The sequence below is a fragment of the Talpa occidentalis genome, unplaced genomic scaffold, assembly GCF_014898055.3.
Source record: "Talpa occidentalis isolate TD23 unplaced genomic scaffold, MPIMG_talOcc4v2.1 talOcc4.6, whole genome shotgun sequence".
NCBI classification, from domain to species: domain Eukaryota; kingdom Metazoa; phylum Chordata; class Mammalia; order Eulipotyphla; family Talpidae; genus Talpa; species Talpa occidentalis.
The window spans coordinates 31,985,616-31,998,975 of record NW_023604972.1 but is presented as its reverse complement, the minus strand read 5'-3'; the positions used below and the strand labels follow the sequence as shown (position 1 = coordinate 31,998,975).

Below are 13,360 nucleotides of genomic sequence, written 5' to 3'. Positions count from 1 at the left end.
AGCCAACAGATTTTTAACATAAGTATTAAAGATTCACTGATATGGCTTCAAGTTCTACATTAAAACTAATCTTCTAAGAATTTATAATATCATTTTGCTGTATTAACTAAAAAGAATCCATAAACACCTGAAAAAGCTATTAAAATATTCTTCCTATTCTAAAAATAAATCTTTGTGAGATTGTATTTTCCTCACATACTTAAATAAAAAAAAAAAAAAAAAAAGACTGTGATGGAATCAGCACAGAAGCAGATGAAGCAGTAGGTCCTCAAGTAATGTTGTTTTGCTTAAAATCACAGTTTCTAGGACCCAATTAAAGAGGCCGGGTTAGGAATTACTAAAAGAAGAATTCAGTCTAATATGACAGCTCATTTAAGAGATTAGCAAAGGTAAATCAATATGACTAAACTTATTTGGAAAATATGCTTAGTTATCATTAAAAATGTTACATTAATGAGTAATGGAGTTATTCATGTTACCTTTCAATAAATTAACAAATATTTTAATTATTACTCAGTTCTAATTTCTAACATGGATAACAACCATCATAAACAAAAGCTCTTTGGAGTCCTGAAATCAGAAAATTTGAGAATCACTTTTTTATAAATACATGCTGAAATATTTACAGAGGAATTTGTGTTATCACTAAATGATCAGAGGTTGCTGGGGATGGAAGTGACAGGATTAGCTATCTGTTAATGATAATTACTAAAGTGGGGTGACAGGCACATGGAGGTTCATTATATCATTATTTCTTTTTATGTTTGACATTGTTTATTTAAAAAGGCTCATTAATCATAACAATGAAATGATGAAGCTCTCTTACCGAGATCTGCCCTCCATGGGCTGTCTATTAAGGATCTGAATAGGTCCCCTAGCACGAGAATGAATCTTATCATCCACCATATGCTTCAAACGCTGGTAATAAGTAGGACCAATAAAAATTTGTGATGTGATTTTGCGACCAGTGAAACCATTGTACAGGACCTGAAACAGACAGATTTTGAAGCACAGTTTTAAAATATTCCACAAGTTTAAAAAAAATACGTGCATATACAGTATGGTTCTATTTATATAACAATCTAAATACACAAAACTAATCTATACTGTTAGAAGGCAAGAAGCAGTTACCTTGGGTGGGGATGGGAAGGTAGTGACTGAAAGGGGACACTGAGAGGGGGCATCTGGGCATAAAAGGAAAGGTCATTTTCTTTGGGGGATCTCAGTGCCAGTCAAGCGAGTATGTTCAGTTTGTGAAAACTGATCAAGCTATATATTTCTGATCTGTGCACACATTTGATGTATGTCTTATACTTATTGCAAGGTTTGATTTTTTAAGAATAAAATTACACACCATAATCATAATCTATTTAAAAGTAGAAAAGTAAGTATTGTACTAGCTTTTTAAAATGTCCTAGCTTCAAAGCTCAGAGAAATCATCATTTGAAAGAAACACATAATAAGAACACACATAATATATATATTACTGATGAAAGAGCAAGTATACCTCATTTCCTCTGAGATGGTAGCCATAATCAGACAAAAGATTAGAAATCTTCTGCACATTAACAGCATCATTAAATGGAGTGGCATCACCAATTTCACCCTTATTAGCTGATACCTTAAAAAGAAAATAGGCTTTAAAAAGCTACTTTTCACCTCTCAAAACTCTATAACCATAAAAATATATTCAATAAAATAAAAATCCTTTCTACAAAGATTTTGAACTTAAAAATCTGTTATGGAAAACTGTAATATTACAAGATTTGTTTTATAAACACATTACACAAAATATAACTTATCCCCCTAAAACCCCCTCAATTTAAGTCTTCAAATAGGAAGCTATCCATGGGACCAAATACAAAAAGAATGAGACTTCCAAATACTCCCAAGGGCGCAAGGAAAAAAACACTTTTATGTCCTAAAATCTAAATCTGCACTTTCTACCGTGACATAATTCGTAAAAACAGAAAATCTCCAGGGCCTTCCTGGTGGTGCAGTGGGTTGAGCGCAGCACTGGGAAGCTGTCCGCAGCCTCTGCAGCACAGGTTCAATTCCCGGCTGGCCAGGGAGATTCCCACATGTCGTGGCAGACCTCTCCTTTCGCGCCTGCTGCTCCCCTCAGCAGTGTATTTCGGTCCATCTGCCTGTTCAGCTCCCTGCTGTCTCTGGTGAATCCTCTCACCCTCCCACACCTCTGGACTGTACCCAGCTCTAGTATAAAAATAAATAAATCTTTAAAAAAAAAAAAATCCTCCATTTAAAAAAAATATATAGAAAATCTCCACTAAAAGATGTGTGCATGCTAATAAATAATATAACTATAAAGTTGTACACAGGGACCTAGCTACCAACGAATTAAATATTCATCTATAGAAAAGAATCAGTCAGGGCTTCCCCAGTGGCGCAGTGGTTGAGCGCTGGGTTGCGAAGCTGCCCGCAGCCTCTGCAGCGCCGGCTCCATCCCCGGCTGCTCCCCGGCCACCGGAGGAGGGTCCCACATGGTGCGCAGACCTCTCCTGCCGCCCGCTGCTCCCCTCAGCAGTGTACTTCGGTCCTTCTGCCTGCTCTGCTCCCCGCTCTGGCTCTGGTGAATTCTCTCACCCTCCCGCGCTTCTGACTGTACCCAGTGCTTATATAAATAAATAAATAAATCTTAAAAAAAAAAAAAAAAGAATCAGTCAAAAGGATTACCCCATATGTATGTAGAGGTTGGATGTAGTAAATTTTACAAAAATTCTAATTTAGCCATAATTTTGCATACTTTCGCAAAAAAAGGGGGAGGTGGGCATAATCACAACCAATTTAAGAGCAAGAAAGTAAGTATTGTACTAGCTTTTCTAAAGTGCCCTGGCTCAAAGCTGAGAGAAATCACCTACCATCATTTGAAAAACACACCAGTTTGGAAGAAGCATCTCTTACCTTCCCTTGAAGACATTCAATCAAGTGACCAATAGTCATACGAGAGGGGATGGCATGGGGATTTATGATGATGTCAGGGGTGATACCTTCACAGGTGAAAGGCATATCCTAAAAAACATTTTTTAAAGAGAAGTTTAAATCTTTTAGATATGGAATTAGAACTTACCCCACCACCACCCACGTGAATTTTTTGAAGCCCTAAGTTCTATTAAACGTACTTAACATTACAAAACCAAACACTGCCACCTTTGGGCTCTTAAGCAAATTTTGATTTAATAAAATGTTCAACAAAACTTGGATTAGAGGTAAAGCAGGTAACAGACACCTACCTCTTGTCTATACTGAATACCACAAGTACCCTTCTGACCATGCCGACTGGCAAATTTGTCTCCAATCTGTGGAATTCTAACGGAGCGTACCTGAATTCATAGAAAAATCAGTTAGTTAAGTCAAACTGGTTTACTTTCTATAAATATTGACAAGACAAAGCAATACTCACCCTTATTTTACAAAATTTATATCCTTCCTGGTTAAGAGTTACCATGACCTGATCCACAATGCCCGTCTCACTAGTTCTGAGAAAAGTACTACAATCTCTCTTGGTATAGCGTCTATTAGTGCTTTCCAATTCATCTTCATTTTCAGGCAAAGTGACCGTTTTGCCTATAATAACATCATCTCCTGATACACGAACTCCAGGAGCTATCAAACCATCATCATCCAACTTGTCATAAATGGCATGCCTCATACCTGCAAGGACAGACATGTGATTTTCAGAAAAAATCCTAGCACACACAAAAGTATTTCAAATGTCACATAATCCACAACAAAGATTAAAAACCAAATACATGAATCAGTTCCAAATCAGAGAGGAGTTCACAGGTATCTCTAATCCCATGAACCATGTGTAGTAGTAATGTCTTTATTCCAAACTTTACAAATAATTCTAAAGTCTGTAAAAAAGTATAATGGACTTATCACTGGAAAATCAAGTCTCCATTTGCTAGGGGACTTTGGATTAGTGTGTTGCCATCTTCTGATCACTGTGTTACATGAGAGAGAATATACACGGCCTCTGTACCTCTGTACACATCCCCCCATAGAGCTTTTTAATTTCTTCTTATATAATCTTAACTCCACTGACATCAATTCACTACTACATACAGCCATCCATGGGAAATGAAATGATAGAAAAATACCTAAACAAGCAAAATACATTTATTATCAGAAATCAAGACCATAGTAGAGATAACCTATTCCCTTGGAACATCCCATGCATTCCACTGTAAATACAGGTTTTAAGTATCTGTGAAAAGAAAAGCAACTAAAAAATGAATGTCCATTTTCTAGAAGAAACAAAAATATGCTCAGAATCCTCTTGTTTATTTGTTAAATGCATACAAATACTGTGGCTGGATGAATATTATGATAACACTACAATGTGAAGACAGAAGAAAGTTCCTATTAAAAGGCATAAAAACTAGGACCCGAGATAGTGCAAGTTAGACAAGGCTGAGGTGTGTCCCTCTCTGGTTTTCTAAATACCATCCTCAGTGCAGGTGTTACACCAGGATGTAAGGACTACAGAAGGCCCACTCTTCAGTACAAAGATTTTTAGCAATACATATTTTCTTAACTATGGGCTCAAAGAATGACATAAAAACATACTGCCATGTGGCTAAAAACAGGGGGAGGAGGAGGGAGAGGAATAAAACCCAGAAAATTAATTAGGAAAACCAAGGTTTAAATCCTATCATTTGGCCTCACTGGTGGAATAAGGGGTTAAGATGCAACTGATGAAGCTATCCACAGCTGCTGCAGCACGAGCTCGATCCCCAGTCAGGGAGCTACCCACATGGCGCAGCAGACCTCTCCTGACTTGCCCGCTGCTCCCCTGAGCAGTGTATTTCAGTCAATCTGCCTGTTCTGTTCCCCAGTCTGTCTCTGGTGAATCCTCTCACCCCCCGTACCTCTAGGCTGTACCCAATTCTTGCATGCATAAATAAATAAATCTTTAAAAGTAAACAAAGAAATAAATCCTATCATTTAAATGACTGTATCACTTACCCTGGCATGTTGCACGTGTAGGCTTCTCAAAAACTTCTTCTTGATCAAATCCCTTCTTAGACTCCTGTTCTTTGTATGACCGATAGAAAACAGATCTAAAAAAACATGATTCTAAAGGTAACTTTTATATTCCTTTAGTACTAGCAGTTAGAACATACCAATAATTTTTACTTAACTGATATCTGGGACAAGAGTTAACTATATTAAGGGTCAATGTTAATTTCTAATACTACCACACAGGCCACACACGCAGCTTTTGACCCAAAACCTTAATGTACGATGCAGGAAGGACCGGAGGTCACTTTCCAACCTCCTGCTCAAAACAACTATTTTCTCAGAGACCCAGTATCTGCTTGAGTATCTCTAGTGAGAAGTTAGTGGTATGAAGATATAATGTCCACCTCTGGTCCTAGTGCTATCTCTGAAACAACACAGGGGGGGAAAAAAGCCCCTCCTATCTTCTAAATTTCCAGATTTTTAACCAATATTCATATGCCAGGGGTTTTGGGATCCATGTTTATGCATGAAACAATCAAACTGAAGCATAACAGAAAAAAAGAATAAAAGCACATTTTAACAGATTATAAGCTAATTTTCATATCTTCCTTAGCTGTCTCTACATTATCTAAATGTAAACATGTATGTGCTTACAAAAAAATAAAAAAGGCTTCAAAGTATTAGTATATGAAAATCCTGAAACAAAAGCAGCAGTGTCTTCAATTAGTTGTTTGTCACCTCGACCAGGCCTCCTGCTCTCTGGCGTAGGGAACTGGCTTCACACACTAAACCCTATGCAAGCATCCATACAGCACATGAGCCTGCCAGACAGCCACAAAGCTACACAACTGGAGGCAAAAGATTACATATCATTACAGAAAAATTTCTGCCAGATCAAAATTTCTTTCAGCCTAACTTTCAAAATCACCAAAAGTTTTGGACACATACAAGTCAAAACTACTATTAAATAACTTATTTCTGATTAATGTATTCACATTTCCACTATATGTGTTTAGACAAATTTTGTAAATAGCTGACCTGAAAAAGCCTCTGTCTACAGCTGAACGGTTCATGATAACAGAGTCTTCTTGGTTATATCCAGTGTATGATGCAATGGCCACAATTGAGTTGATACCTACAAAGAGTGCATTAAAGAATAAGTATTAAAGCACCAACTGGAAAAAACAAAGAAAAATTGCCCCTTTCTTTTAATTCAATTTTATTTAACCACATATGCCACAGATCACCATGGAAACTGTTAAAAGTCAACTCCTCCCAGGATAGTAATCTGTGAGGCAAACTACAGTAAGCAAATCCTACAGACTAGAACCCATTCCCAAAGTAACTGTTTTAATAATAAATGGTTATAAAGTGTTTTCCCAAACCAAGTTTCACAATTTTCACAGCACAAAATGTGGCAAAACCTGACAGACACCATCTTCACATAATTAAAATTACAATCAGGGCCTCCCCGGTGGCGCAGCGGTTGAGCACTGGGTTGCGAAGCTGCCCGCAGCCTCTGCAGCGCCAGTTCGATCCCCGGCTGCTCCCCGGCCACCGGAGGAGGGTCCCACATGGCGCGCAGACCTCTCCTGCCGCCCGCTGCTCCCCTCAGCAGTGTGCTTCGGTCCTTCTGCCTGCTCTGCTCCCCGCTCTGGCTCTGGTGAGTTCTCTCACCCTCCCGCGCTTCTGACTGTACCCAGTGCATGTATAAACAAAACAAACAAAGAAAGAAAGAAAGAAAGAAAGAAAGAAAACATGCCTCTCTATATAAAAAAAAATAAATAAATAAATAAAATTACAATCACTAATAATGGGATAAATAGACAGTCTGGGCCTCCTGATGATACACTGAAAATACCACGTCTCTTCTATACTAATCCTGCCAAAAATTCAAAACCTGAGAAAAACAGTCAAACCAAAATGAGGAACCATTTACAAAGTAATTTGCCTGGACTCTTCAAAAATGGTCATAATGAGAAATGAGAAGACTGAGGAATGATGCCAAATTAAGAGATAAGAGATAAGCAACTAAAAGCAATTCACAATCCTAGACTAGATCCTAGGCCCTTTCAGAACATTGTTAGGACAACTGGAACCATTTGTAATGGGCACCACTAACCTGATGTGTATTGTGTTAACCTCATTCTGATAGTTGTCTTATGAAGAATGTACTTATTTTTAGAAAATATACACTAAAGAATTACAGAGTGATGTGACTTCATGTTTGCAATTTATGCTCAAATGGTTCCAGAAAAGAGAAGAAAAGAGAGAATAGTGAGACAAATGTGGTAAATGTAAATTAGGAAATCTGGATGAGGGGATGTAGGAATCCTTAAACTAGTCTTACAACTTTTCTCTAAGTGAAATTATCTCAAAATGAAGGTTTGTTTTTTTTTTTAAAGATGTTTGTTTGTTTATTTATTTATTTACACAAGTACCGGGTACAGTCAGAAGCGAGGGAGGGTGAGAGAATTCACCAGAGCCAGAGCGGGGAGCAGATAGGCAGACTGACGAAGAAGTACACTGCTGGGCAGGAGAGGTCTGCATGCTGTGTGGGACCCTCGCCAGCAGCCGGGGATCGAACCAGCGCTGCAGAGGCTGCGGGCAGCTTCGTAGCCCAGCACTCAACTGCTGCGCCACCAGGGAGGCCCAAGGTTGTTTTTTTTAAGGATGAAGCAGTACTAGAACTGAAAGGTAATAAGCAGCCCCTTCCAGCCTTGCCCTCACCACTTCTTATCAGTCTGAAAGGAAGCAACACTTCATTTCAAATCCAAATCCTTATGTTTTTTTTCTTCTCTCCCTATAAAGCTGTATTATCTAAATGTTACAGAAAACACGGCAATGTAAGTATATCCCAAAGATATGAGCACATTGTAGACAACCTAAGAGCTTCAGGTTTTCTAAACAAGAGTATCCCCTTGTGGAGGACTCTGAAAATAAATAACTCTAGCCTGTAAGAATTTGCTATCAAAATGTTAGATCCCATATTATGGTTAATATTTTAAAACCCCTACTTAGAAGGCAAACTTTACAAATAATAAATATTACCCACAGTCAAAACTAAGATTTTGCTAATTTAGTAAGAAAATAATTGTGCCAAAGAACTATACTGTCTCCTTTAAGATTCAACATCTTGAGACCCTTCAGACTTGTCTACAAAAACTGTATAGTCTCCTTGAAAATATCTTCCTATAAACTCCTAATTGTCCAAATCTCCTCTCTTATTTCTTTTCCTAGTGCCTAAAATTTTGTCTCTAGCTTTATTTTCCTTCTGAATTTTCCCTCAGCAATTTCATAGTAATTTATAATTATTAACAGAGCAAATATTTCACACTGCTAAACTTAACCTCCCCTCAACTTACATTTGCAACTCACATTAGGAAATAATTTCTTACATGCGGCAACTGAAAATCAACACATCCAAAATTGATCTTATCAACGTGTATCTAAAAATCTCTTCCCTTCTCCAATGTATGCCCAATATTATTAACAGTAGCCCTCTCTCCTCAATTACACAAGCCACACACAACATTTCCATCACATTTCTTCCCTCTCCTCATCATTCCAGAATCCAAGTAATCATCAAGCTCTATCAAAATTACTCAAAATGGTGCCTCACACTTTGTCATTTCTTCAGGACCTTGCCATTCCTCTCTTAGACCACTGCAAAAATCTCTAAATTATCTCCCTGCTAAATACGGTATGACTCTAATATTAGGACCCTTATACAACCACCAGAATGATATTCTTAAAATACATTTCTAATTATATTACTGCCTTGCTCAAAAGGTTAGATGGGTCTTCATTTTTAAATAAAATTCAACCTGCTTTCTCCAAACCATGACACCACACACTTCACTCCCATGTATTTAAACTCTAGCCATACCACACTTACAGGACTGCTGTTTCCAGATCTCATATCTGCATGCATGTAGGTCACTGCACAAACCATTTCTCAAACTCAAAAACCATTTCATCAACTTTACTCCATCTAAAATGCTACCTCCTTCAAGAAAGTATCTCTAGACTTCCAACAAGAATCAATCATTTCTTTCAGTCTGTGCCTCCACAGGATTCTGTGCCTCCATCATAACACCTTCTACATAGCTACCTCTTCTTTTAATTCTACTCAGATTTTCTATCATCTTATAAATTCTGTGAGAATAGAGATTGTGTCATAAGCATTTTAAAACCCTTCCAAGTACCCAGAAAAGTGCTTAAGCATGGCAAGATCTTAAAAACTGTAAAACAAAACTGAACATACCTGCTGGCAGCTCTCTAAATCGTAGATATTCCATAGAACGTGTTGTCACAAGTGGTTTTTGAGGATAATAGAGAACATGGGCCAATGTATCCATACGAACATGGAAATTGGTGATATAAACTCCCATAGCCTGCTTACCCATAGCAGACTGGTAGGTGTTTCTAGGGGACTAATGGGAGAAACAAAAAGCAGAATCGATGATAATTTAATTACTTCTAAAGCAATAGACTCTTTAGGGCACTACATAAATCAGAAATATTTATGGGGTAAAATTAGTAAAGTTCCTGTTTTTTCCTGAAAGGTAAGTCATAATCATCTGGAATAATCAGTTATAGTTTGTAACAATAAAACACAAGAATAAGCCTATTAAATGCTGATTCTGTAGGAATATATAACTTTTTCATTACAAGGCTTTTCCTTAGGAAGACATGACAGACTAATCTTTTTTATTCCATTTCCCACTCTTCCTCACAAACCAGAAGTTAAAAGCTGCTACCAACCTGGTTATGATCAGGAAAGGGAATAATAGATGCACAGACACCAAGAATCATTGATGGATGAATCTCACAGTGTGTGTATGTGGAACAGTAAGCTACTTCTTTCTCTTGTAAATCATCTGGAGTCATTGCAAGCATCACTGTTTCTTCTTCCAGAGTATCAATATATTCTACTACTCCACTGGCCACCAGATCCTGCCAACTGAAAAAGAACAATTTACTTAATTCCTTATTTCCTGAAATATTTTAACTAACAAGACCGCCTACTTAATAAAGAATATTCCTGAAAGAGGAGGGGAGGGAAGGGAGGCAGATGGGGTATTGGCACAGTGTTTTTAGTGGAGGCAGAATGGAACGTGCGCATAAGGAAGAACAAGAATGTAACCCAAAATATAAAAAAATTTAAAATAATTAAAATGATAATGCCAAAAATAAAAAATATTCCGATATGTACTGATAGAAAAAGGTATATTACTGTTAACAATGAAAAAAAAAGCAAATTATTGGACAATACATATAAGGACAATACATATAAGGTAGGGCTCCATAACTATCTTTAGGTTGTTTTACTTGCTTTATTTTTTTTTTTTTAAGATTTATTTATTTATTTATACAAGCACTGGGTACAGTCAGAAGCACGGGAGGGTGAGAGAATTCACCAGAGCCAGAGCGGGGAGCAGAACAGGCAGAAGGACTGAAGTACACTGCTGAGGGGAGCAGCAGGTGGCAGGAGAGGTCTGTGCGCCATGTGGGACCCTCGCCTGGCGGCCGGGGATCAAACCGGTGCTGCAGAGGCTGCAGGCAGCTTCGCAGCCCAGCGCTCAACCGCTGTGCTACCGGGGAGGCCCTGTTTTACTTGCTTTAAAGAAAGTGTACTTGTGGGAGCAAAGAGTATATAAATACATAAAATAAAGTCTAGAAAAATATAAACCCAACAATTAGCAGTATTATGCTTTAAGAGAATATGAATTAAAGGCTTTTAATGTATTTTTATAATTCATAGTATTTGAATTTTTTTACAGTAAAATATGTCACTAAAAACCATTTGTAAAGCAAGTTCTTTTTATTAAATTTCTAATTTATTATTACATTGCTCAAATTATGTTATATATAATGCATTATTTGTACTGTATAGGTTATTTCTCATTATTAGATTTTATTATCATGTCTTAAATGAAAACTTACAAGTCTCCAGCTTAATAACGAAAGTTAAGAAAAGGGCCTCCCTGGTGGCACAGGGGTTAAGACACAGCACTATGAAGCTACCCAAAACCACTGCAGCACGAGTTCAATCCCGACCAGGGAGGTGACCCACATGGCGAAGCAGACCTCTCCTGACTTACCCGCTGCTCCCCTCAGCAGTGTATTTCTGTCAACCTGCCTGTTTTGTTCCCTACTCTGTCTCTGGTGAATCCTCACCCCCGACACCTCTGGCCTGGACCCCAGTTCTTGTATGCATAAAATAAATAAATCCTTAAAAAAAAGAAAAGAAAAACAAATTTATTTTGGGGGTGATGATAAATGTTCTGGCATTAAATAGTGGTGATGATACACAATCTCATGAGTATACTAAAAACCAATGAACTGTGAAACTTAAAATAAGAAATTTTATAGCACATCAAATACATCCGAATTTTTTTAATGCACACACTTTTCTCACTACATATTCTTACCTGTAGTTGTTATATTCTCTCTCTTTCAATTGGTCAATATGTCTCTTCTTCAAAAGCAGCTTTTGTTTTTCCACAATCAGAAGTGGTCTACAAATACGGCCTGCATCTGTATAGATCCGAATCTCCCGTTCTCGAATATCTCTGATCATGGAAACCTAAATATAAAAAGACAAAACAATCTAATGAACTTTTACTTTCTCTATATCCCCAAGGCTTAGCTAAAATTACAGTATTTCTTTTTTTTTTAATTTATTCATGCATACAAGAACCGGGGTACAGGCCAGACACGTAGGAGGGTGAGAGGATTCACCAGAGACAGAGCGGGGAGCAGAACAGGCAGACAAGAAGAGGTCTGTCACGCCATGTGGGATTCTCCCCAGCCGGCCGGGATCAAACCCGCGCTGCAGAGGCTGCGGAGAGCTTCATAGCGCTGCGCTCAACTGCCTGCACCACCAAGGGAGGCCCCAAAATACAAAATTTCTTAATAAGTTTCTGCAGCAAAAAGTTATTGAGTAAAATGAACAAATCTAAGTTTATCATTGTTTAATATACTAAAAACTAAGGTATAATTTAATTTTTATAAAGGAAAAAAACCCAAGTTTGGTAATTAAAGGGGCTCAAAATAATCTGATAATGTCATGCAAGTTTATGTAAAGAAAAAATTTGGGGATTTACAACAAACACTAGTATATAACAGTATCTTATTTTGTTTCTTTGATAATTACACATATTTCACTCTGTAACTTCTCAATAACAGCCCTTTACTACTTTGTTTTGACCATACTTTTCCAGTAATAAGCTAGATATTTCACATTCTCCTGTCAGACAAATAAATGGCTTATAGTCTAGCTGTTCAATTCAGCAGTCACTAGCCACATGTCACTATGGAGCACATGAAATGTGGCCATTCTGAACTCAGATGTACTACCAGATTTCAAAGAGAATGTCACAAACACAAGGTATGGATCTGGGGGAATCAAAGGCCTACACCATATCATTCAATAAAAACATACTAAAAGCAAAAAGCCCAAAGTTCCTAACAACTTTAATAATTAAAATAATAATTTAATAATTAAAAATAATCCACCCTGATTTCAAGGCATTTCAATATTCTCTCAAATACAGTAGAATTTATTAGAGGTATCACATTTTAGGAATGAATCTCTGGATTCAGACAAAGGATAAATCACGATGATTATTCCCTTTTTAAAAGCATTGTCAGTTTTATAAAACGATCCTCAAATAATTCCTTTTGAAATATAGAGTTCTTAAATTGTATTTAAATTACATGTCAATTTTTTAGAAGCATATATCTAAGCATTAGAGCAAGCAATACCTTATAATTAGCTCAAAATCAAAACATCACCTAGACTTTTGACACAAGCACTTTACAATTCAGGGGAACCAGTTAATGGAAAATAACAATGCAAATATAAGTTTGATTAGTTTTATTCCTCATTTAGAAATCCCAAAGATCCGCCTCTCTGGTGGCGCAAGGGGTTAAGTCTCAGCATTATCAAGTGTCAGCAGCCACTGCAGCATGACTTCGATCTCCTGCCAGGGAGCTAAGCCACATGGTGCAGCAGACCTCTCCTGTCTTGCCTGCTGCTCCCCTCAGCCGTGTATTTCTGTCAATACGCCTGTTTTGCTTCCCATTCTGTCTCCAGTGAATCCTCTCACCCGCCCCCCACCCCACACTTCTGGCCTGTAGCCCAGATCTTGTATGCATAAACAAATCCTTTTTAAGAAAGAAAAGAAGAAAAGAAATCCCAAATATCATTTTAAAGACACTCACTTCAGACACAATGATGTCCATCTGACGCCGCAATTTCCTTAGAGTGTTCATAAGTTGTTCAGGATCTTTATGTATTCCAACCCAGCACCCATTAACAAAAATCTTGGTTGCACTGAAATGCAAAACCAAAAGCATTTTGTAG

At 37.5% G+C, this 13,360-nt stretch overlaps 1 protein-coding gene across 1 annotated transcript in view; it reads right to left on the bottom strand.

Annotated features, from left to right (window-relative positions):
- Positions 1 to 13,360, bottom strand: part of POLR2B (RNA polymerase II subunit B) — a 34,724-nt gene that overhangs the window by 3,445 nt on the left and 17,919 nt on the right. Inside the window, exons 14-24 of the mRNA XM_037529870.2 lie at positions 13,219 to 13,330; positions 11,424 to 11,578; positions 9,754 to 9,952; positions 9,254 to 9,422; positions 6,025 to 6,121; positions 4,990 to 5,084; positions 3,422 to 3,672; positions 3,252 to 3,341; positions 2,923 to 3,030; positions 1,508 to 1,621; positions 827 to 987 (exon numbers count right to left, since the gene is read on the bottom strand). Of these exons, the coding sequence (XP_037385767.1) occupies positions 827 to 987; positions 1,508 to 1,621; positions 2,923 to 3,030; positions 3,252 to 3,341; positions 3,422 to 3,672; positions 4,990 to 5,084; positions 6,025 to 6,121; positions 9,254 to 9,422; positions 9,754 to 9,952; positions 11,424 to 11,578; positions 13,219 to 13,330 (1,551 nt within the window). The remainder of the gene's footprint in view (positions 1 to 826; positions 988 to 1,507; positions 1,622 to 2,922; positions 3,031 to 3,251; positions 3,342 to 3,421; positions 3,673 to 4,989; positions 5,085 to 6,024; positions 6,122 to 9,253; positions 9,423 to 9,753; positions 9,953 to 11,423; positions 11,579 to 13,218; positions 13,331 to 13,360) is intronic.